Here is a 23,278-nt window from a genome sequence, read left to right on the forward strand (position 1 = left end):
CCTCCTTCTGGGCAGCTTGTAAAAGAGAGCTAGGGAACAGGGAGGGAGGGAGGCAGCGAGCTTGCGACGAGAGGCGTGGAGAGGAGAGCCGAGCATTGAGGACACTCAGTGGAGGAGGAGCCGGGCTTTGCTGAGGAGAGCGACCTTCGAGGCGCCCGCGCAGCCTGAGACCCCGTGCTCACAGAGCATGAGCGGGAGCCCCGCTGGAGAGCGGCCGGGGAAGACGGCCTCGGCGCAGCCCTGAGACGCTGGGCTGGGGTTGGGGTTCCGGGCGCCCGGGGCGCTGGGCCCGGCCGGGGGGCGGGGGCTGGGTGGGGAGCAGCCCGCGCTGGCGGCGGCCGCCTCGGCGCAGCGCCATGGGGAGCCCCCGGGCTGCGCTGCTCCTGCTGCTCCTGCGCCCGGTCAAGCTGCTGCGGAGGCGCTTCCGGCTGCTGCTGGCACTCGCCGTGGTGTCCGTGGGGCTCTGGACTCTGTATCTGGAACTGGTGGCGTCGGCCCAGGTCGGCGGGAACCCCCTGAACCGCAGTAAGTAGCGCCGGGGGGCGAGTAACAGCGCGGAGGTGGGAGGAGGCGGCACCGTTGGCTCCTGCGTTGGGGGGACCTACGTTAACATCGGACCCGATTTCCAACTCGTTTTGCTCTCCAGGTGCCCGGCGCCGCCCGGCACCTACTGGGGGAGAAAGGTGGGCGGGGGTTGGGGGCGCAGCTTCGTGGCCGGAGCTCCGAATTCCCGAGCCGGGGCCTGCCTCCTGGGCCATGTGGGGCTGGGACATTCTCAGGGCTCCTCGCTTCTACCCTCGGGGAGCGACGCGAAGAGGCTCCGCGTTTGCCCTGCCGAAACGCTGGCGGAGACGTGGGTCACCTCCCACCTCTCCAGGCTTGCAGCTCCGCGGGAAAAGAAACGCGCGGTCCACGCGTGGGCTAGAGGTTTGTGTCTAGGATGCCCTCGGCATTTTTCACCGAGGCCGCGCGCTCCAGTCGGAGCGGCCCAAAGTTTGCCCACCCTCTTGTCTTTGGCTCGCTAAGTTTCTTCTACAACGGTGTCTTCTGGGGTTCTTTTTCAACAATTCCTCGGAGAACCACCCCATCTTCCCCCATCCCATGCTTCACCCAGCTCCCAGACGGGTCTTTTTTCTCCAAGCCTCCCACCACCTCGGTACACAGCCCCCTCTTCTCGCCCTGGTCACCTCCTGCTAGTTTTCTCAAGCCCTCCCTGCAAATCCTACAGAACCTGCAAACTCCAGAAGAGAATGGACAGCACAGTGGACATAGTGGGTAGATTCCTATGTTCATTTTTAACTTTGCCAAAGTCACTTGATGTTTCTATGCCTCAGTTTCCTCCTAAGAAAATGGGAGGGAATAGTCTCTTTCCCTCTGTACTTCACTAGGTGCGATTCTCCTGAAGTGCCTTTCAATGTACTTTTGGTGGATTTAAGAAAGTAAAAGATCAATATGATAGCAACAAGGAGTGGAGAAATTCCCAGAATGGTGAGGTGTCCTTCTCCAACCTGAAGGGCTCCGGGTCAAAGTTTTAGCTCTTGTCTCCCATGGCTTCATTTCCCCTTTTTAGAAGCCTCAAATAGGAAAAACACTCTGACCTGTACTTGTGTTAACTCCTCTCCCCAGAGTTGGGTGTGGTGCTTTGCCTCCTCCTGTGGCCAAAAAAGAGGGAATTACTAAGGACAGTAACTGAGTGGGTTCAGGTTAGAAATACATATTTATGGCCTAACCTCTTACCCTGTGCCAGGGAAATAATTCTGGCTGTGTTAAGACTGACTCTGTCACCAAGCAAAGTAACTTGGCCAATCAAGGGAAAAAGTGACTGCTTTTCAGGTCAAAGAAATTTAGTCTAAATGATCTCCAAAGATCCCTTTCAGTCTGTATCTTAATAGTGAATGAACTTTGACACTTGAGCATTTCCTGGGCCAGAGATCTCAGGACATATGGAGGAAAATTGTGTTCAGCCACAGTCCCACAGTTCTATCTAGGAGAATTCTGATGAGTCCAGTCTGCCTTCTCATAGCTAGTTCTTCCCTCCCTTGAGCCTTTCTACCTCTACAGGGCAGCTACTCAGTCCCAAGTAGCTGGGCTCCATTGGAGTGCATGCAGGTGGGAGACCTGGGAGGGATCTCCCTTCTCTCCTCAGGATACACCTTCCCAGTGTGGCCTTCGTTATGTTCATGTGGCACAAATTAAAGACGGAGAGGAAGGCAGTTGTTTTGTGACTGAAGTCAGTGACCTCTTTTCTCCCCTTCCCCATTTTTCCTTTACTTCAGGTGTGCTTCCTCCTCCAAGACCGAAACCTGTTTGCCATGATAATTCACACTCTGGCTTCCAGTTTTTATCTCCTGTTTGTTTTCTCATCCTGAGCAGTCAGTTCTTGGGTCTCTTGGGTTCTCCTAATGGATGAATCTGACTTGGTTTTCTTATTCTTTGTTTCTTTTTCCAAACCGAACCTTCTCCAGAAAAATGTTCCCAACTTCCTATTCCAGAATTGGCTTTCTGTTTCCCTGTGATTTTTAACAAGAGGCTGAGCCTGGGCACTGATGGATCTCTTTTTTTCCTCTTCTCAGTCTCCTAGAACCCTGGAATACATCTGCTATGCAAAGTGTTTGACTCTTTCCTTGATTTCCTTATGGAATGAGATTTAGACAGTGGATATGGTTTCTGGCACCTTGCCTCCCATCTTTTTTTTGTTTAAAAACCCCAGAAATTTTGCATCAAAGTTCCTTCCTGTCCTATAGCTCTTACTATCAACTCACAGCTATTCCTTTGAAGAGAGAGTGGGGGAGAAGGAATTAGGAAATAAGAGATAGGAATTATCTCCTATTCCCTCCTCCACACCCTATAACATCAATGGCAATCAGAGTAGTAAAACTGCCCCTTCCAGAACTGTACCCAGGGGCCTTGACCATAACAACCAGAGCCCCATCTTGGCCCTGCCTCTCAGTAAGCCACTCTGCTTCCTCTTTCTAGCAATCCCTGCCAACTCACTCTATCACCAGCTTGCCTGTCATCTGTAAGGCCAGCCTCCATTGCCCAGAACCTGTCATTTGCCTGTCCCTGTGTGAGGGGCGTATTGGTCTAGCGCTGGAAGAAGTGTACAGAGAGATGGCAGTCACAAACTCCAGGGTGGTAAAGTAATGACAGGGGATCATGCTTCCTACTTCATCTTCATGAAATAACCCAGTAGTTTTAAGCTATGGATGGTGTGCAATTTGGGCTCCATATGTAGAAAAAAATACAGCCAGTTTGACTAGCATCAGAGAAAAACAATCAAAATCATTAACAAATAGAAAATAGGTCCCTTAGACAAAATAATGAGGGCCATTCAGTCACTTATTTATGCAAATATTTATTTAGTGCATACCTCAAGTAAAGCATTGTGCTAGATCATTTAGATGTGATGACCAGGTTATAGTTTCTACTCTCTAGTGCTTTCTATCTAGGATGAGAGCAATATGTTTATGTGAAATAATCAGATTATAGAATAAGCATCAAGTTTTCCAAATGTAGAAACTAGGTATTGCTGTGATGCTTCTGGAAATGGGGCACAGCTCTCAAGCCATTTCGTGAAAGTGGGGACATCTGCAGAGTTCCTGAGGAACTGATAGAATGTTGATGGGTTCCAGGAAGAAGGCTATTCCAGGGAGAAAAAACAGCACAAACAAAGACTAAGAGTCAGGGAAAACTTGGTGTTTGGGAATATTGAGCAGCTAGGTTGGGTAGGACAAAAAAGTAGAAAGGAGAATAGAGAATGATGCTAATTGTGAAAATTTTTAAATAACAGTCCTTTTTTTTTTTTTTTTTTTTTTGGTACCAGAGAGGGATTGAACCCAGGGGCTCCTAACCATTGAGCCCCAGCCCCAGCCCTTTTATATTTTATTTTGAGACAGGGTCTTGCCAAGTTGTTTAGGGCCTCTCTAAGTTGCAGAGGCTGGCTTTGAACTTGCTCTGCCTCAGCCTCCCAAATCAATGGGATTACAGGTGTGCCCCACCATACTAGGCCCTTGAATAACAATTTTAAAGCATGGCATTTATACTGGTTTTGGTGGCACACACCTGTAATCCCATTGATTTGGAAGGCTGAGGCAGGAGTATTGTAAGTTTGAAGCCAGTTTTTGGCAATTAAAAGAGACCCTGCCTCAAAATAAAAAGAATACCAATCAAAAATGACTGCGCTATAACTCAGCAGTAGACGCCTCCCTGGCTCAATCCCCAGTACCATATTTAAAAAAAAAAAAAAAAAAAGTGGCATTTATTCCATAGAAAGCAGAAAAGCAGATGAAAGTTTTAAGATAGGATGGCATTGTTCAATGGAACAGGCAAGGGAAATAGAAAAACTAACAATACTTTTGGCATGGAATGGTGGTGCTGGAACAGGTCCTGAGGGTCGGTCCTGTGGTATGACCAACATTAGCCCTTCAGTTGCTGAGTCATAAAGCTGTTCTGGGGATTGGTGAGGGTGGTAGTGGGGCACTCAGAGGGCCTGGGGCCATCATTGTATACAAATATGTACCTAAGTATTTCAGGGTTTTTTCCTTCTCCCTAGAGATTGAACCCAGGGATGTTCTCCCACTGAACTATATCCTCAGCCCTTTTAATTTTTTTTATTTTAAGACAGGTCTCCCTAAGTTGCTGAGACTGGCCTCAAACTTATGGTCATCCTGCCTCAGCCTCCCAAGTTAGTGAGATTACAGGTGTATGCCACCACGCCCAGCTCAGTTTTTTAATACCTGGTACAGCTATACTGGTGTATACTGGCTGAGAAGCAGCTTTGGGAACAGACTGTTATTGGAAGTTAAAGATTATACATTCAGGCAGGTTTTAACAAGTTCTACCGATTTGTTCATATTGGATTAGCTAAGGTTCTGCCTGAAGGTAGAGATCTGGACTAAAATGTTCTTTGCTAATTGACCTACTGCTGGCATCAACTTGGAGCTATAGCCAAGAAATGACATTTGTGCAGAAAAGCATTGCAAAGTGATATGGTGTGCTGACCTCCTTCTGGATCTCCCAAAGCTGGGTCTGGCCCATCCCTGCTTATGTGCAGCTTTACCTGGACGTCAAAGTGCTCTCAAGTCCAGGAACTAATTGGTTTTCCCTGACTCTTAGTCTTTGTTTGTGCTGTTTTTTCTCCCTGAAATAGCCTTCTTCCTGCCTTCCATCTACACCTCATCTCTTTGGTTGGCTCTTGTGATTTGTGATTGATTTGAGTGGGCTAAGGGAGGCACACCCACAGATGTCAGGCAGGCACTTCAGCTCCTGGGTCACCACAGCCACTCTGCTTTGGAAAGGATACAAACCCTCCAGTAACAGAGGTAACTCTGGACAGAGCAGTAATCTGAGACACAGGGAGGGAGGAAGAAGCAAATGAGACAGATGTGTGGGCAGAAGAGGGATAATGTGGCTTAAAGGTGAAACTTAGAGCAGAGGCAGGGCACAGCTGCCTCATGTGCTTCTTGTGGGCTGGGACCGTGTCTCATGTCGCTGGTTGGGCTGCTTTTCTTTCCCATGGAACCTCTGGCTCTTTTTCCTGCATTCTATTTACCTTTCTTTTTTTTTTTTTTTCCGCAGGGCGGGGGGCACAGGGGATTGAACTGAGGGGCACTATACCACCATCCCCAGTCCTATTTTGTGTTTTATTAAGAGACAGAGTTTCACTAAGATGCTTAGTGCCTCACTGTTGCTGAGGCTGGCTTTGAACTCAGGATTCTCTTACCTCAGCCTCCTGAGCCACTGGGATTACCGTTGTGCACCATGGTGCCTGGCTTCTACTTACCTTTCTTTGCACTGATATTTGTTTGACCTGCCTGCTGTGTGCATCTTCAAATTAGTATTCAATTCTGTGCACTTACTAAGTACTCACATAGGTACTTCCTGGTTGTAAACAGTCAGATCTGAATTTTCCAATCTCCACTAGCAGATATCCTGTTTATTGGTGCCTGATCCAATAATAGAACCTAGAAATTTTTATTCCTTGTGCTGTCATACGTAGAAACAATAATAGTATTTGCATACAAATATGAAAGGTAAGAATAAGTATGCTTTCTTTGGACCTCATATTGCCTGTAGCAGGAATGTGTGACAATAGCAGAACACACCCATATTTGGTTTCTGTCCTTTCCCTAGTCTGGTCAGTCTCTGTTCTGATGTGGCCAGCAGCATCTTAGCAACACATGCACTGTCTTTATCCTCCCCACCACCCAGGGACCCTCATCTGAATTAAGGTCCCATTCTCCTGCTGCCTGCCATTCTTCTGAAACAATCACTTCTCTGCTGGTTTTAGGAGAGCCTGGTAGGTATGCTGCAGTAATTTTCCAGGCCACAGAGCCTGGTCTTGCTCTTTAGTGCTGAGCTTTATGAAGCAGAGCAGAGCAACCACCATAGCGAGTTTGCTTTGGAAGGGGGCCTAGAGGCTGTTCTTGAAGTCAGCTGCTCACTGTCTAGTTCTCTACAGAGTTCTGCCACTCTTAGAAACTTCCCTTTTCAAATTTTCCACAAACACTTTTCCTTATATCTAAAGATGATGAGGTCTAAACTAGGCCAATAATATATTTCAACCTTCAGACAATCCCTCTTTGACCATGTGAGCCATATAATTAATAGATTTATAGATTAACTGATAAAAAATACTACTACTAGAAGAAATGAGAAAAATTTGGATGGTGTATATAAAGGGTATTGGGAAGAATGAATATGTTATACATTCTGAGCAACGCATGACAGATTTTTTTTTTTTTTTTTTTTTTGTAGTACTGGGAATCAAACCCAGGAGGGCTTTACCACAGAGCTACATTTCCATTCCTTTTTAAATTTTTTTATTTTGAGACAGGGTCTTGCTAAGTTGCTGATGCTGTCCTTGAACTTGTGATCCTCCTGCCCTGGGCTCTTGAGTTGCTGGGATTTCAGGTGTGCACCACCTTGCCTGGCAAGTAGATCTTTAAATTTTTACACTCTTATGTTCTGCTTTTAACACTAGAAGTAGTCATTAGATAAACAAAAATGAATATTTTAGTTATCTCTGTGTGTGTGTGTGTGTGTGTGTGTGTGTGTGTGTGTGTGTGTGACTCACACGTTAGTCAAGTATTCTAAAGTATTCTACCACAGAACTACACTTCTAGTACTTCTAGTGTCCCCCACTTTTTATTTTTTATTTTTTTGGTACCAGGGATTGAACATAGGGGCACTTTACCACTGAGTTTCATTCCCAGCCCCTTTTTTATATTTTATTTAAAGACAGGGTCTTGCTGAGTTGCTAAGGGCCTCACTAAGTTGCTGAGGCTGGTTTTGAAGTTGCAATCCTCCTGCCTCAGCCTCCCAAGCCACTGGGATTACAGGTGTGTGCCACCATACCCAGCTCTCACAACTACTTCTGATTTATGTAATCTTATGTTCTATGGTTTTTGTAAACCAGTTTAAATTTTTTTCTGAACCAAATCAAAGCATAAAAGTGCTATGGTATACATAGAAGTGAAGAAGCATTTAATAAACACCTATAATTCCCTACTCTGATATAGAGATAATTGACAATAAAAAATATGTGTAATAAGCAGTGATAACCAGATGCTGCATTTTGGAATTTTCTCTCTCTCTCTCTCTCTCTTTTGGAACTGGGTATTGAACTCAGGATGCTTAAACACTGGGCCACATCCCTAACCCTTTTTATTTTTAATTTTGAGACAGGGTCTTGATAAATTGCTTAGGGCCTTGCTAAGTTACTGAGGCTGGCTTTGAACTTGTGACCTTCCTGCCTCAGTCTCCCACGCTGCTAGGATTACAGACATGCCACTATACCTGGTTGGATTTTGGAATTCTTAAACAAGAATTCTAGAATTAAAATCCCCCAAAGCTGGAACATTATTTTTCTGTCCTTTCCCCCTAACTTTTTTTAAAAATACTTTTATTTAATTTATTTATTTTTGGGTGGTGCTGAGGATTGAACCTAGTGCCTCACACATGCCATATGAGCACTCTACCACTGAGCCACAACACTAGGCCCATTTTCTCTCACCTTTATTTAGGCTAATTGAGAAGTTGAGCCAGGCATACTGGCACATCCCTGTAATTCCAGCTACTTGGGTGGTTGAGGCAGGAGGACCCTAATTTCAAGGCCAGCCTTAGCAACTTAGCAAGTCCCTGTCTCGAAATAATGAAAAATGTTGGGATGTAGCTCAGAGGTAGATTGCTCCTGAGTTTGTTCCTTACTACCACAAAAAAAAAAAAAAAAAAGTTGAATTGCATGAACTTTGGCATTCAAAGACTATGGAGAGGTTGGAATTTATTGAGAGATGTCAGGGCCTGAGCCACTGTTGTTGAAAAAAATGACATAAACACAAAACAAATTCAGTAAAGTTTGAGGCACTCCTGACAGGTAAAACAATGAAGATGTTGGCCAGGAAATCTGGAGACCTAAAGTCTGTCATGTGGACACCACGCCACCTAAAGGTGTAGGAGGAAGACCCTTAGACCAGCAGGGAGACCATGAATGTGAAGAGCTGTGGCTGTTGCCTGGCCTCTGGCTTATGGACACATACAGCCATAAATATTAGAGATCCTGCCCCTTTATTAACAGCTGAGAAAACAGGCCCAAAGAAGAGACTGCGTGTGCTTCTTCCACTCATTTCTTCTTTTAAACTGTGTTTTTGCTTTGCTTGGCAGAGGCTATGCTTATGTCCCACTTTATAGTGGGTAAAATTGTGCTTTGTGGTATCAGGGCCTGGGAAGAGGGCCTAAGATGGATGGGAAAAGGAAAAGAAAGGTGGCATAGGAATAGAGCAGTGACATTCCAAGGGACTTATATATAAAGTGCCCTGGAAATTGAGTGATATATATTTTTCAGTTTTCATTTTGCAAATCTTGAATGATGGCAGAGGTGATTCATTTTAAAACTTAAAGCAAAATATTTATGGAACATGAACTTTTTTGTGGGGGACTGAGTGGAAAAATTGTGGAATTTGAAGATAGGACAGTGTTCAAATCTGAGCTCTATTACTTACCACTTGTGGAACCTCATATCCTGTACTTATTCCTTTCCAAGCCTCAGATGCTTCATCTTCATCATGGAGTTCAAATACTTTCCTTTTAGAACTTTGAATGTAACAGTAACTTTTAGAGAGCCTAGCACATAATAAGTGCCGGGTTAGATTTAATAGATGTTAGAAACTCAGTGAATGTTATTTCCCATCTCTTTCCTCTCAGAGTTTACAGTCTGGTAGAAACTGTGAGAATAGCTGGGCAGGCAAGTGTGATTAGATCCGTTCTCCAGTTGGCTCTTTTGCCAGTGCTTCTTCAACATCTTTGTCCAGTCCTACCACTGTCAGTAGGCCATCATATCCAGCACCTGCCACCAAATACACATCCTCTAACCATTCTTTTTCTCCATGATGTTGACTACTGCTTTCATCTTTAATCCCCATCCTAGGGAAAAACTTGCGTTGGGGATTTGCAGGTAGGCTAGGAGGCAAAGTTTTTTTTATGAGAAAGATATTTTGGAGGATGTACCAGGACACAAAAGCACAGCAACTGGGACATAGAAGTTTGTTACTTTGTTATGTGTCCCCTGAAGTCTGAGGACTTCAGAAATTGTTATAGTTTGGATCTGAAATTTCCCCCAAAGGCTCCTATGTTGAAGGCTTGGTCCCCAAGGCAACTGTGTTCAGATGTGGGGCCTTTGGAAGATGACTAGATCATGAGGGCATTAGCCTCATCAGTGGAGTAATCTGTTTATGGATTCATAGCTTAATGGATTTTGGGAGAGAAGCTGTGTCATAAAGCAAGCTCTCTCTGCTTCCTAGCCACCATGAGCAACCTCGCTTCACCATGTACTCTCCTCCGTGATGTTCTACCTTACCATGGGCCCAGGAACAATGGAGCCAAGAGACCATGGACTGAAACTTTTGAAACCATGAACCAAAATAAGTATTTTGTCCGTTTTTGTTGTTGTTGTTGTTGTTGTTTTTTGGGGTTTTGGGTTTTTTTTTTTGTACTGGGATTGATCTCAGGGGCATTTTATCACTGAGCCACATCCCCAGCCCTTTTTATTTTTCCTTGTTAAGACAGGGTCTTGCTGAGTTGCTGAGACTGGCTTTGAACTTGCAATCCTTCCACCTCAGTCTCTCAAGATGCTGGGATTGCAGATGTGTGCCACTGAAGCTGGCACGTTTCCTCTTTTAAGTTGATATTTTCAGGTATTTTGTCACAGCAATGGAAAACTGACTAACACAGACTGAAGAATGCTAGGCAGTTTTCTTTGTTAAAATTCTAGCTCTGTAACTGAGTTAACATGAGCAATAGATTAGATAAAATAAATTTGCATTAAATGGTTAAAACATAAGATTAATATGGTATTTTTAAAGGTACCTCATAAATTTGAAATAACCAAATAAAATTTTTGAGTTTTTTTTTAAAGACAGAATTCTGGGGCTGGGGAGATAGCTCAGTTGGTAGAGTGCTTGCCTTGCAAGCACAAGGCCCTGGGTTCAATCCCCAGCACCACACACACAAAAAAATAATAAATAAATAAATAAATAAATAAATAAATAAAATAAAATAAAGACAGAATTCTTCTAAATTGCCCAAGCTAGCCTTGAACTTCCTGCCTCTGCCTCCCAAGTAACTGGAATTATAGACATATATCACCGTGCCCAGCTTTTGAAGGCTTTAGTTTAATAATCTTTGGAATGGGATGCCTCTTTCTAGAGTAGGTTTGGCACTCTTCCTATGCCACTCAGGGATCAAGGGAACAGTCTATCTTTGATGTTCTGGCACTGGTCTTTCAAGACTCAGTTACCTCAACCAGGAGGTGGCAGCTATCCCAGGGCCTTTGGCCACTTTGGCCTCCAAGGTCATCTCTGACAACATGGTCTCTACACAGCAGCTGCCTAGAGGATTAAAAACCTCCCTACTGAGATCTTCTTACAAATCCTCTGATCCACTCCTTTCCAGCCTGCCTGCCAACCCCAGTGTTCAAGTGGATGTGTGCAGCATTGCTCATGCACACCCTCCCTAACCAGTCAGCTGGTCTCACTGGCGTACTACCAGTGTGAGGACATTGAGGATTTCCTCCGGAACCAGAGACAAAGTGCCAATATTCATTCTTAGTCCTTGGTTCTCCTTTCTTTCCAGTTCTGCCAGGGGCCTGGGTAAAGGGGGATGGAGATGGAGACAGATGCCAGATGAATGACTTTTAGTAGCAGCAGAAGGCAGAGACAAAGAGAAGAGATAAGAGGCATAGAAATCAAGGGAGAGATTTCTATCCCATTTATTTCATTCTAGAGACTTATATTTGGGGGGGTCTATAAGTCTTATTTGGTTCTATTTCAAATTTGTTAAACCTCTTAAAATACTGTATTAATCTTAAGGCTTTACATTTTTAAAAAAATTAATTTGATCTAATCTATTATCTAAAATTATTGTTCTCTGTAAAACTAAGGGACTGCCAGAGTGTTAGCATCTGCTTGCTGATGTGATCTGCATCTTCTGCTGAAGATGGGATTGTCACATTTTCATGTTTTGGCCCCTGGTGATTTCCTTTACTTTATGAAGGATTTAACTGAGTCAGTAAAAAGAAGTTTAGCCATATTTCATATAGTGATTTTTAAATATTTTGCTATATTTTCAAAAAGAAAGTCCTCTGACTTAAGATCTCCTCCAGCTCCAGCAGTCTGTGATTATTGGATTGTGTGTGTCTAAACAATGGTGAATAGTCCCCTGTGAAGGGGAGACTCCAGGTGACTCTAGCAGACTCTAGATGAAAATTGTGGGAACCCAAGTTTTGTAGTACAGAGGCTCACATGAAATGGTAGAGATGAATTTGAAAAGGTGGTAGGAACTGCATTATGGAGTTTTTTGATGCCAGGCTGCTGAGTTTGGAGTTGAGTGGGGGCAATGTAAATTCTTTTAAGCAGGGATTTGATATGATTTGATATGGTGTTGTCCTTTTTTAATCTACTAATTTGTATTTTATTATTATTATTATTATTTTTTGTTTTTGTACTGGGGATTGAATTCAGGGGCACTTAACCACTGAGCCACATCCCCAGCCCTTTTTTATTTTATTTATTTTATTTTATTTAGAGACAGGGTCTCACTCAGTTGCTTAGTTTAGCACCTCGCTTTTACTGAGGCTGGTTTTGAACTCATGATCCTCTTGCCTTAGCTTCCTGAGCCACCAGGATTACAGGTGTGTGCCACTGCACCCAACTGTGTTTTAACTCTTGAAAGGTTTATTGACCAACAATGTCCTAGGAATGGTGACTGCAGGTAGGTTAGCTGTTGGAAGTTTGCAAGATGGCCTGGAGGTAAAACAGTCACTCACGTGGTTTTTACATCATCTAATGGTGGATGATGAGTGTCCAGCTGAAAGGGGGATAGATGAAAGCTGAGACATGTCAAGGAAGGAAGTGACAAGAGTTTAGTGACAGAGCTAATGTAGAATGGGAGAAAATACTAAAGTTCAGGATTCCACACATGGTTCTCTGCCTGTACTCTGCCATGATAATTTTCATAAGGGCTGCCTTGCCCACCCAGCATCTCAAAAATGTTCTTATGAGAAAAAAGTGTCTCTGTTTCTTCTTGCATGCTCCTCTCTGGGACTTGGTTACAATGCTGGTTCTGAAGAAGAATACAAAAGCAACAAGAAGACATTCATTCAACCAATATTTCTTAAGCACTCACTAAATGACAGGCAATGCTCTAGGTATTAGGGACATGGCAGGGAATGAGAAATTGAAAGTCTTTGCCCTCATGGAGCCTACATTTGTACTGAAGAAAAGCAGATAATAAGCACATCAACACATAGGTAAGAATTTCAGATGGGATTTATTCTGGGGGAGAAAAACATGGTAGTGGTGAAGAGGGACTGTATGGAGGTGAGGGAAAAGACAGCTTGTAGGGTTAGGGGGCTTCCCCAAGAGTGACATTCCTAAAACAGGTATCTTAGGGGTAGAGGACACAATGACACACCATGTGGGCATCAAGATTATAAGATCCTCAGTAATTCGACAAATGGGAGCTGGGTAGAGAGGAAGCAAGTGTAGAACAGGGTCAGTGCTGGTTTTCAGGTTAAGCAACTCCTCCCTGCCCTTCCTGTTGTCCTGAGAACAATGCCCTCTCCCTCCTGGCAGGAGTTAGTCTCAGACTTTGAGCTCTCTATTGGAAGTGCTTGAAAAAGGTACTGGCTAAAAGCTCTGTCTGGATCTTGGGAGAAACTGATAGTGGTTGTTTTTCCTTCATTACAAACCTGGATCCCAAAAGCGGTATGGGGCGGGGGCAGGGTGTGCAGCTGGAATTAACCTCTCTTCTACCTTCCCAAATAGGATTTTTTTTTTTTTTTTCATACCTCCATTAGTGCACTTATCAAAGTCTGCCTTGCATCAGAGTTATTTATGTCTGGGTTTGTCTTCCCCCATGAGATTGTGAATTTCTGGTGTACTGCACTAGACCTAGGCATCATTTCCCCCCCTCCATCTGCAGATATTTTTAACCTTTTGTGAATCACATTAACCTATAAGAATCTGATGAAGATACAGTGAACCCTCTCCCCAGAAATTTGCCCACCCCCACCCCCAGATATTTTGCTTACAATTTTGGGGGAAGGTACCCAGGACCCTGATCCAGTCCATGAATCCCTAGTTAGTAACTCTACCTGAGTGCTTTATCCAAGTCTGTATATGGTAAGTGCTGAGAATCTGATTGACTTGGGAACATTCTCTCAATGTTTGATGTCTTCTGTAGTTGAAGAGGACAGATGTTAGGTGGGAGAAAAAGCCAGAAAGCAGCTCCACTGCTAGGAGATGCAGAGGAGCATATAAACCATCCAGAGTACAGTGGCATCATAGTCACTTCTTGTCACAGAACCAGAGTTGGGTCTTGGGTTTTTTTTCTCTCACCTCTTTGCCTTTGCTCATGTTGTACTCCAGGGTCATGACATCCCTTCCACTTACCTTTCAAACCTCTGCCCACCCTGTTAGCCCATCTCGTCCCTTGACCATTCTTCAAATATCTCAGAATGAGCTAAGATGGTCCTTTTTGAAACGTCTTTTGAACTAAAGTTGTCTGAAATTTACAGTTGAGTATTCACTTTCCTTTACTTCTACTTCATTTGGGTTGGTATTATATATTCCAGCTAGATTGTTAGAGAAGCCAAAGATGACTCCAGAGCATCTGGTTAGGGAAATTTGATTCTCCTTCCCTATAGGATTTGATGGAATGCCAGCTAGAGGCAGGTGGCTAACTTAGCACTGAGTCTGCATATCTTCCTTCATCATGGCTAAATGGTCAAGAGCAGGACTGTGAAGCCATCCTTCCTGAGTTTGAGCCCCAGCTCCAATTTAGTAAGCTGTGCTTCACTGAACAGATTACTGAGCCAGTTCCTTTTCTATAAAATGGAAATTAATTTTTCCAGTACTTAGAATTGAATCCAGAGGTGCTCTACCCCTGAGCTACATCCCCTACTCTTTATACTTTTACTCAGGAACTTCTGAAATTTCTCTGGTGATAATCTTCTTTGATATTGATGATTGAGAGTAGCCTTCAAAGAAAGTTTTTGGGCTGGGGTATGGCTCAGTGGTAGAGCACTTGCCTAGCATGTGTGAGGCACTGGGTTAGATTCTCAGCACCACATACAAATAAATGAATAAAATAAAGGTCTATCAACATCTGAAAAAAAGAAAGTTCTTGTTGCTATTGAATTCTTACATTGCAAGGGGCAGGGCAAGATTTGGCTTTCCTAGCTGGGCACCGCAGCACATACCTGTAATCCCAGTGCCTAGGGAGGCTGAGGCAGGAGGATGGCAAGTTCAAAATCAGCTTCAGCAACTCAGTGAGACCCTGTCTCTAAATAAAATATAAAAAAGGGCTGGGGATGTGACTCAGTGGTTAAGTTCCCCTGGGTTCAATCCTTGATACAAAAAAAAAAAAAAAAAGATTTTCAAGCAACAGATCCCTTTGTTGCAGGCTCCCATCCTACAAACAGAGCCTGTTCCAGTGTACAGCTGCTACTGCTTCTTTGGGGGGGAAAAAAAAAAACACACACACAAATGGAGTCATGAGCTCTTATCTCACCTTCTTGAATTGAGGAGAGTTGAGAAATAGAATAGATGAAGTTGATTTCAAATCCAAAGACTCCTGGGATACTTGGATCATGAAACACTTTGGAAGAAAGATGTAATAAGACATTAAAAACATATTGCTTTCCCTTTAGTCTTCTGTAAAAAGATACAAGTTGATGTGGGCTGATGTTTTCACAATTCTGGTCTTAGGTAGCAAATAAAAGTGCATCACTGGTAATTCTGTGTGGGGGTAAAAGATAAAATGGGTGACAAGTTAAAGAAAAAGCACAGGGAGGTGGCAACAAGTGGATTCAGCTCACGTTTGGATGATTACAAAGAGAAGGTTATAAAATAATACTCCAGCTTGATTTAGCATTTTGAATAAGAGTTCAATTTTCATGCATGAAAATTGGAAAAATATTTACATAAGTAACATTCTGTCGGTTTAAAGCTTTAATTATATTACTCAGGAAATACCACCTGGCCATTATTGGGGAATATTTATTGAAGCAAGAGCTGTCAAATTGGAAATGGTGTTTACCATTTTGAGAAAAAGAAATGGATACACACTACCCAAGGTGTCCGTTGATAGAAAAACAAAAACGGGGGGCAGTTCAATTTCTGGTAAATGAAAGTATCTTGTGATATTTTGGGGGAACAATTATGAAATATTTTTAGTAGCCTTTATGAATCTAAAGTAGTTTTTAGTTAGTTTACCAAGATAAAATTTTATACATAAGTTTGTGTCTTAGTTATTTTGCTGTTGTGACCAAAAGACCTGACCAGAACATTTTTAGCACAGGAAGTTTATTTGGGGCTCATGGTTTCAGAGGTCTCAGTCCATAGACAGCTGACTCTTGCTCTGGGACAGAACATCAAGGCAGAAGGGTGTGGCTGAGGAAAACAGCTCAGGACATGGCAATCAATGTGCACAGAGAGAGAGAAAGAGTGTTCCACTTACCGGGGACAAAATGTAAACCCCAAAGTCACGCCCAGGGACCTATCTCCAGCCACACCCCACCTATCTACAGTTACCATCCAGTTAATGCATTCAAGTGGATTAATGCACTGATTAGGTTAAGTATCTCACAATCCAATCGTTTCACCTCTAAATTTTCTTGCCTTATTTTACATATGAGCTTTTGGGGGACACCTATACTATAACACTTGGCTTACTTGAAATGATTAGGCTTCTTATATTTAGAAATTAGAGCACCTGAGAGGCAGGAAGAAAAAAAGAAAACACTCCACTGAAATGATTTCTTCTAGCAACTTTTTTTTTTTTTCAAGGCAAGGGAAAATATTGTTAAGAGAGTTGTTTATACACACACACACACACACACACACACACACACACACACACACACATATATATATATATTTTTTTTTTTTTTTTTGATTCTTTATGTTGCTAAGAAGGCTTGAAGAGTTTCAGAGCAAAGAACACTTTCCCCAGTTGGCAGGGTTTTCATGAACCAATCACGTGAGAGGAGTAGAAGGTGAGGGAGAACAATAGAACTTTGTTTTCCGCAGGACCTTTCTCCTGCAGTCTTACATTTTAAGATCACTTCTCTTCTCCTTGAAGGAGGTTTGGTCCTTTTCCACCCATCTGGGAAGTTATCCTCTGCCACAGCTTAAGGATTCCTATGGAGCATTGGGGGTGGAAATAACACCCCTGTGGAAGGATGAATTCTGGAGTTTGCTGGGAAGAAAGGAAACATAGCTTGCTACCTCGTAGTAAGAGGAGAAACTAAGGCAAAAGGGAGCTGGCACTGACAAATTTAATTTACCTATCTTATCGCTGAAGTGAGTTGGGAGGCTCACAGGAGTGTTCTACCACCTGCACTGGGTAAGGTATATGGGATGGTTCAGAAGCTCAGCAGGCCACAAGATATATTCAAGAATCTCTGGAGTAACTTGACTACTTTTTTTTTTTTTTTTTTAGTGCCACTGGGGATTGAACCCAGGGGTACTTACCATTGAGCTACATTGCCAGCTCTTTTTATTTTTAATTTTGAGACAAGATCTTGCTGAATTACCTAGGCCGGTCTTGAATCAGCCTCCTGATTAACTGAGATTACAGGTGTGCACCCATGTGGCTGTCTATAGTAATTTAGCTCTTGCTGGGGGCATTTTGTTACATGGCTGTGGCATTGATGGTGCCACTGTCCTACCCTGCCCGGATCTCTCCCCTAGAGTGAGCTGGTGTTCTTTGGACTAACAGACCTGGTAAGATAGAGGCAGAGGACTTTGAATCTGATCATTGGAAAAAAGGAATTGCCTCCCAGGGATACCAATCACTGGTTAATGACAGGGACAAAATGAACAGTTAAAGAAATATGGGGAAGGGGATCATGTTCTAAGGAATCTTTGTGTATGTGTGGGGGTGCTGCTGGTGATTGAGCACAGGGCCTGGGGCATGCTAGGCAAGTGCTTTACCACTGAGCTACATCCCCAGCCTGGAGGAAACTTCTTGGGGGCAAGATGAGTAAGTGTTAGATATAGCCGAAAGGTCCAGAAGGATGAGACCTGAGAAGAAACCAGCATATTTGGCCAAGGAGCAAGGAGAGTTGCTGGTGAATTTGTACAATCAACTGAGATTTGTCAAAGGAAAGTGAAAGCTGTATGATAGTCATAGGAGTCTTTGGGTTAAAAGAGAACATAGAGATTGCCCATTGTGCTCAAACTGTGGACGTTAGTGGTTGTGTTACTAACTCAGTGGGTTTTTGTCCTCTCTATCAGAAGAACCAGGTAAAATGAATCCACCATTTGACCCAGTTATCCCTCTCCTCGGTTTATACCCAAAGGACTTAAAATCAGCATACTACAGTGATGCAGCCACATCAATGTTCAGAGCTGCTCAATTCACAATAACTAGATTGTGGAACCAACCTAGATGCCCTTCAATTGACGAATGGATAAAGAAACTGTGGTATATATACACAATGGAATATTACTCAGCCATAAAGAAGAATAAAATTATGTCATTTGCTGGTATATGGATTAAGTTGGAAATATCATGCTAAGTGAAATAGGCCAAGCCCAAAAAATCAAAGGCCAAATGTTTTCTCTGATAAGTGCATGACAATATATAACGAGGTGGGGAGGTGGAGGTGGGGGAGGAGAGAAGAGTGAAGGAACTTTGGATGGTGTAGAGGAAAATGGGGCGGGAGGGGGTGGGGGAAGGAAAGATAGTAGACTGAGACAGACAGTATTACCTTTTGTACATGTATGTCTACATGAATGGTGTGAATCTACATTGTATACAACCATAGAAATGAAAATTTGTACCCCATTTGTGTACAATGAATCAAAATGTAGTCTGTTAAAATAAAAATTAAAAAAATAAAAATAAAAAAGAACCAGTAAAAAAGCACTGTGATGGAATGAGACTATTGGGACTTCTTAGGCAGCAGAAGCGAGAGACAGCACTGACCAAGGGAGTGTCAAGTTACTTCCTTTAACAAAGAAGCTAGTTTTATTCATGTGAAAGGATAGGAGGGCTGGTTTACAGGTTAGGAATATTAATTGGCTTTAGGTGTTTTTTTATTTTTTCGGGGGCTGGTTACTAGGGATAGAACCCAGGGGTGCTTTACCACTGAGTACTACCTCCCCAATTATTTTAAAAAATTTTGGGGGGTACCTGGGATTGAACCCAGGGGTGCTTAACCATTGAGCCACATCCCCAGCCTTTTAAAAATATTTTATTTAGAGACAGGATCTCCCTGAGTTGTTTAGCGCCTCGTGCCTTGCTAAGTCGCCCAGGTTGGTCTCAAACTTGTGATCCTCCTGCTTCAGCCTTCTGAGCACCTGGTCTATAATACTCTTTTTTTTTTTTTTTAAGGGAAACACCAGGGATTGAACTCAGGGGCACTTGACCACTGAGCTACATCCCCAGCCCTATTTTGTATTTTATGTAGAGACAGGGTCTCACTGAATTGCTTAGTGCCTTGCTTTTGCTGAGGCTGGCTTTGAACTCTTGATCCTCCTGCCTCAGCCTCCCGAGCCGCTGGGATTACAGGCATGAGTCACCATGATAGGCCTGGCCTATCATGCTCTTAATAGCTAAGAAGACAAGTTAAGGTGAGAGAATAGAGAAAAGGCACATATCAGGCTTTTCTTTTTTCTGTTTTCACAGTGCTGGGAATTGAACCCAAGGCTGCTCAACCACTGAGCTACATCCCCAGCCCTTTTTGTTTTTATTTTTTATTATTTTTCGGTACTGGGGATTGAACCCAGTGGCACTTTACTATTGAGTTACACCCTCAGTCCTTTTTATTTTTTATTTTGAGACAGGGTCTAACTAAATTGCTAAGGGTCTCTCTAAGTTGCCAGGGCTGGTCTTGAACTTGCAATTCTTCTGCTCAGCTTCCTGAGTTGTTGGGATTACAGGTGTGTGCCACTGTGCCTGGCTCACAAATCATACTTTCAATAGATAACAAGCTATGATTTAAGGTCCCTAGATTGCATTTGCCCCTTTTTGGGGAGTGGCATGGGGAGAAGCTGACTGTCTTCCCCTCTCAGTGTTTTTAACTGTCATAATCTTAAGAGGTGCCACTTTTCATGGTGGGGGTCCATGACTGTCTCATTTGGGTGATTTGTCTACAGTTGTCCAAGATTTTTCCACTTATAAATGCAGTGGATCCGGAAGTCTGTTACAAGAAGAAAGCAGAATAGGACTTATATTCAGAACTAATCAAATAATAAACATATAAATGAAAAGTATTAGTTTTTTTTTTTTTTTTCTCATAAGCGCATGGATAGAGCTGGATATCAGAGGATGTGGGCTCTAGTCTTGCTTCTGATGTGGACGAGTTCTGTGACTTTTTTTTCTTGGTACTGGGGATTGAAACCAGGGGTGCTTAATCACTGAACCACATCCCCAGCCTTTTTCATTTTGAGATAGTGTGTCACAAAGTTGTTTATAGCCTTGCTAATTTGCTGAGACTGACTACAAACTTGTGAACCTCTTGCCTCAGTCTCCAAAATTGCTGGAAATACAGGTGTGTGTCACCATGCCTGGTGGCTCTGTGTCTTTGAGCAAGTCAGTTCTGCCCCCTGGGTCTCAGTTTCCTTATTTTTGTAAATGCAGAAGCTTAACTACATGGTTCTTGAGGTCCCCTCTGACTCTGACATTATTTCTAAGGAAAATGGTATTTTTCTCAACTCTGAAAATTCTAAGTTGGATGTAGATGGAGAAGATTGGAAAAAAGGGGACTCAGGGAAAATGCATAGGTTCAGCTCCTGGTTCTGCCCATGTTTAGCTGTGTAGCCTTCCCTTCTCATTCTGGCAGGATGGGCAACTGGGCCCAGCCCTTATCCCCTGACACAGTGATGGTCCTCTGCCTTCCCCATTCTCACACTTTCTCCTCCCTCTCCCCTCCAATAGAAGGGTGGGTTCCATAGGTGGGGGCTGGGAGGGAGGGGCTAAGGCTGGTTGAGCTGATGTGATAGTCCTTTAGAGGATCTTGGGGAGAGGCTCAGTAATTTGGGGGCATTTTCACAGGCCATGGTGACTATGGACATCTTTCTCATAGTCCTCCTTTGTACTTGTACTTCGGAGCTATAGACTAGTTCAGTCTGCACCCCAGGGCCTGGCCCCTTATCCCTCCCTGCCTGCTGGGCAGCCATCACATAAATGCCACTGTGTACTTAACCCAGGGATGGGAGGGACTTCTGCCCAGGGACTGGCCAAGGAATTGGCCGCTTATTTTGGCAGTTTTCACTGCAGGCCTCCTGAACAGACCATCAGAAGTGGAGGGAACTAGAGGTGGGAGTTAGTGAGTCATGGGCTTTGCCTTGGGGAGGGAGCCTTTGCTAGAGGTGCCCCTCTGGAAAGCAGACTTCCCCTCTAAATGATGAGGGGTGGTATTTCAGGATTCCTTCTTGCAGTCTTACTGACTGGGGTCAACTAATTTGATGGGCATCCCTGTGGTGTTGTGTGTAATGGGAATAATGATCCTGACCTCACAAAGTTGTGATGGTGAGTTGAAAACCTGGCACATCGAAAGCTCTCAGTAAACTTGTTTTCCGTTCCTTGGTGTGCCTGGAGTTAAGGCCGGGACAGGGTGTACCCCGTGGATGCAGAAGTGGAGGAAGAGCAGAAGCGAAGCAAAGACCAGCTCCCCACAGGCAGATGCCCAGCTGCTCATGGGTTTTTCAGAGCCCAGCCAGAGGCTGGCCATGATGGGAGATCAGGCGGTTGCTTTGTGCCGCCTGCTCCTAACCCCTCTTTGTCCTGGGGCAGGGCAGACAGGCTCCCAGTCATTACCTCACCGCAAGGCCCCTGTCTGCCAGAGTGAGCGGTGGAACTGCCTGGGTGGAGAGCTCTAGGCTAATTTTAGACCTGGAGACTCCCTGCCAACAGCTGTGGCTGGGCCCAGGCAGCTGGGCTGGGATGACTTGGGGGGAGGTCTCAGTCTTCTTACAGGGATCCCTGGCTGCAGCCATACCAGTCTACTCTGGGACCACATTCCTGTCTCTGCCTCTGCTGCAGAGAAAACCTGGGAAAAGAGTTCTTCCCAAAGGGTGGGGCCTTGGGGCCATTCTCCAATTCTTCTTTTCTCCTTTTTGCATTAAGGTATTTCTGTCCTCCAACTCTTCTTTCCAGGTTACTTTGAACACCAGGAACTCCTGATAATAGCACCAATAGAATAGGCCAGTGACCATCCAAAAAGGGGCAGGAAGGGGTATTAGGGAACAAACCATCTTGGATTTATAGGATTAGTCCAGCCTCCCACTTAACACAAAACTAAAAATCTAATTTAGTGCTTTTCAATCTTTTTCAACTGGCAATCACAGTAAATGATAAGAAAAGATAATATTTGTATTATATAATACAATGAGTAAAGATAAAAGCTTCCGTGATTGGATGCAGCCAGCCCTAGGTTTCTGCTGCTCCAAAGAGTCGATACTTTGGTTCAGCTATTACTCATTTGAAGTCCACCTGTGAGCTATGCACACCAATTTGGAAGTTCTGATATTCTTTAGCAGTTGGCTACAGTCATTTATAAATGGCAGCTCCCAGCCCCAAGAATCATCTTCTAGGTTAATTGTATACTTTATGCTGGAAGGGAAGTTAGAGGGTATTGAGCCTCTCCTCTTCTTTTTACAGATAAGGAAACTGAGGCCCAGAGAATTTTGCCTAAGTTTAAGTAACTAAGAAGTCAAAAGCCTGATTCTAGTTCTGCTAGGACAGTCATGCCCTCATTTGTACAATTATCTATGCATGTACATATTTATTTATTTTGAAATGGGGTCTCACTGTGTTGACTATGATGGCCTTGAACTGCTGCACTCAAGTGATCCTCCTGTCACAGCCTCCCAAGAAGCTATGATTACAGGCTCTCAAACTGTTATGCTTTGGATATGAGGTGTCCCTGCAAAAGCTCATGTAGTGATGTAGGAATGTGCAGGGTGAAATGATTAGATTATGAGAGCTGTAACCTAATCAGAAGATTACCTCATTTGATGGGGTAATAATTTGAAAAGACCACTGTACTGGGTGACAACTGGCAGGTAAGGTTTGGCTGGAGGAAGTATTCACTGAGAGCATGCCTTTGGGAGTTTATTTTATCTCTGGTACTTTGCTTGTTCTTTCTCTGCTTCTCAGCTGCCACTGAGCCAAGCATCTTTCCTCCACAACACCCTTCCATCATGATGTTCTGCTTCATCTCAGACCCAGAGCAGTGGAGCTTGTTGACTGTTACCTGAATCTTTGAAACTGAGCCCAAATAAACTTTTTCTCTTCTGTTTTTCTTGTCATGTATTTTGATCATAGCAACAAAAAACTAACACACTAGTGTTTATTGAGGAGTGCTTACAAAATTCAATATTCTGGGAGTACAAAGATCGAGAATAGTTTCTGGGGTTCATTTGTATTTGGTTTTAAAAAACAAAACAAAACAAAAAAGGGCTCCATGATGGAGCACTTGCATAGCATGTATGAAGTCCTGGGCTCCATCTGCAGCACCAGCAAAACAAGCAAGGAAACAAACAAAAACCCCAAGGAAACAAAGTTCAGGAAGGCAGTTATTTCTAGGGAAAGATTAGGTGTGCAATTGAAGAGAGGTACAGAGGGCTTCAAAGCAGTTGATTATGTCTGCTTCATAAGCTGAGTGATGCTATTCTTTAAATCATATGTATATATTCCTTTTGATGCATGATATATTTCTTTTAAGAAGTAAATGAAAAATAGAGGGAGTTTAATAAACTAGGAGAAAGTG

General features: G+C 43.5%; 1 protein-coding gene across 1 annotated transcript in view; it reads left to right on the forward strand.

Moving 5' to 3' along the window:
• The first annotated feature begins 347 nt into the window (after window positions 1-347).
• B4GALNT3 (beta-1,4-N-acetyl-galactosaminyltransferase 3) overlaps window positions 348-23,278 on the forward strand; it is a 106,194-nt gene continuing 83,263 nt past the window's right edge. The window contains exon 1 of the mRNA XM_079142374.1: window positions 348-525. Within this exon, the coding sequence (XP_078998500.1) occupies window positions 357-525 (169 nt within the window). The 5' untranslated portion in view covers window positions 348-356. The remainder of the gene's footprint in view (window positions 526-23,278) is intronic.

Source organism: Sciurus vulgaris (assembly GCF_902686455.1).
Source record: "Sciurus vulgaris genome assembly, chromosome: 5".
Lineage (NCBI taxonomy): Eukaryota > Metazoa > Chordata > Mammalia > Rodentia > Sciuridae > Sciurus > Sciurus vulgaris.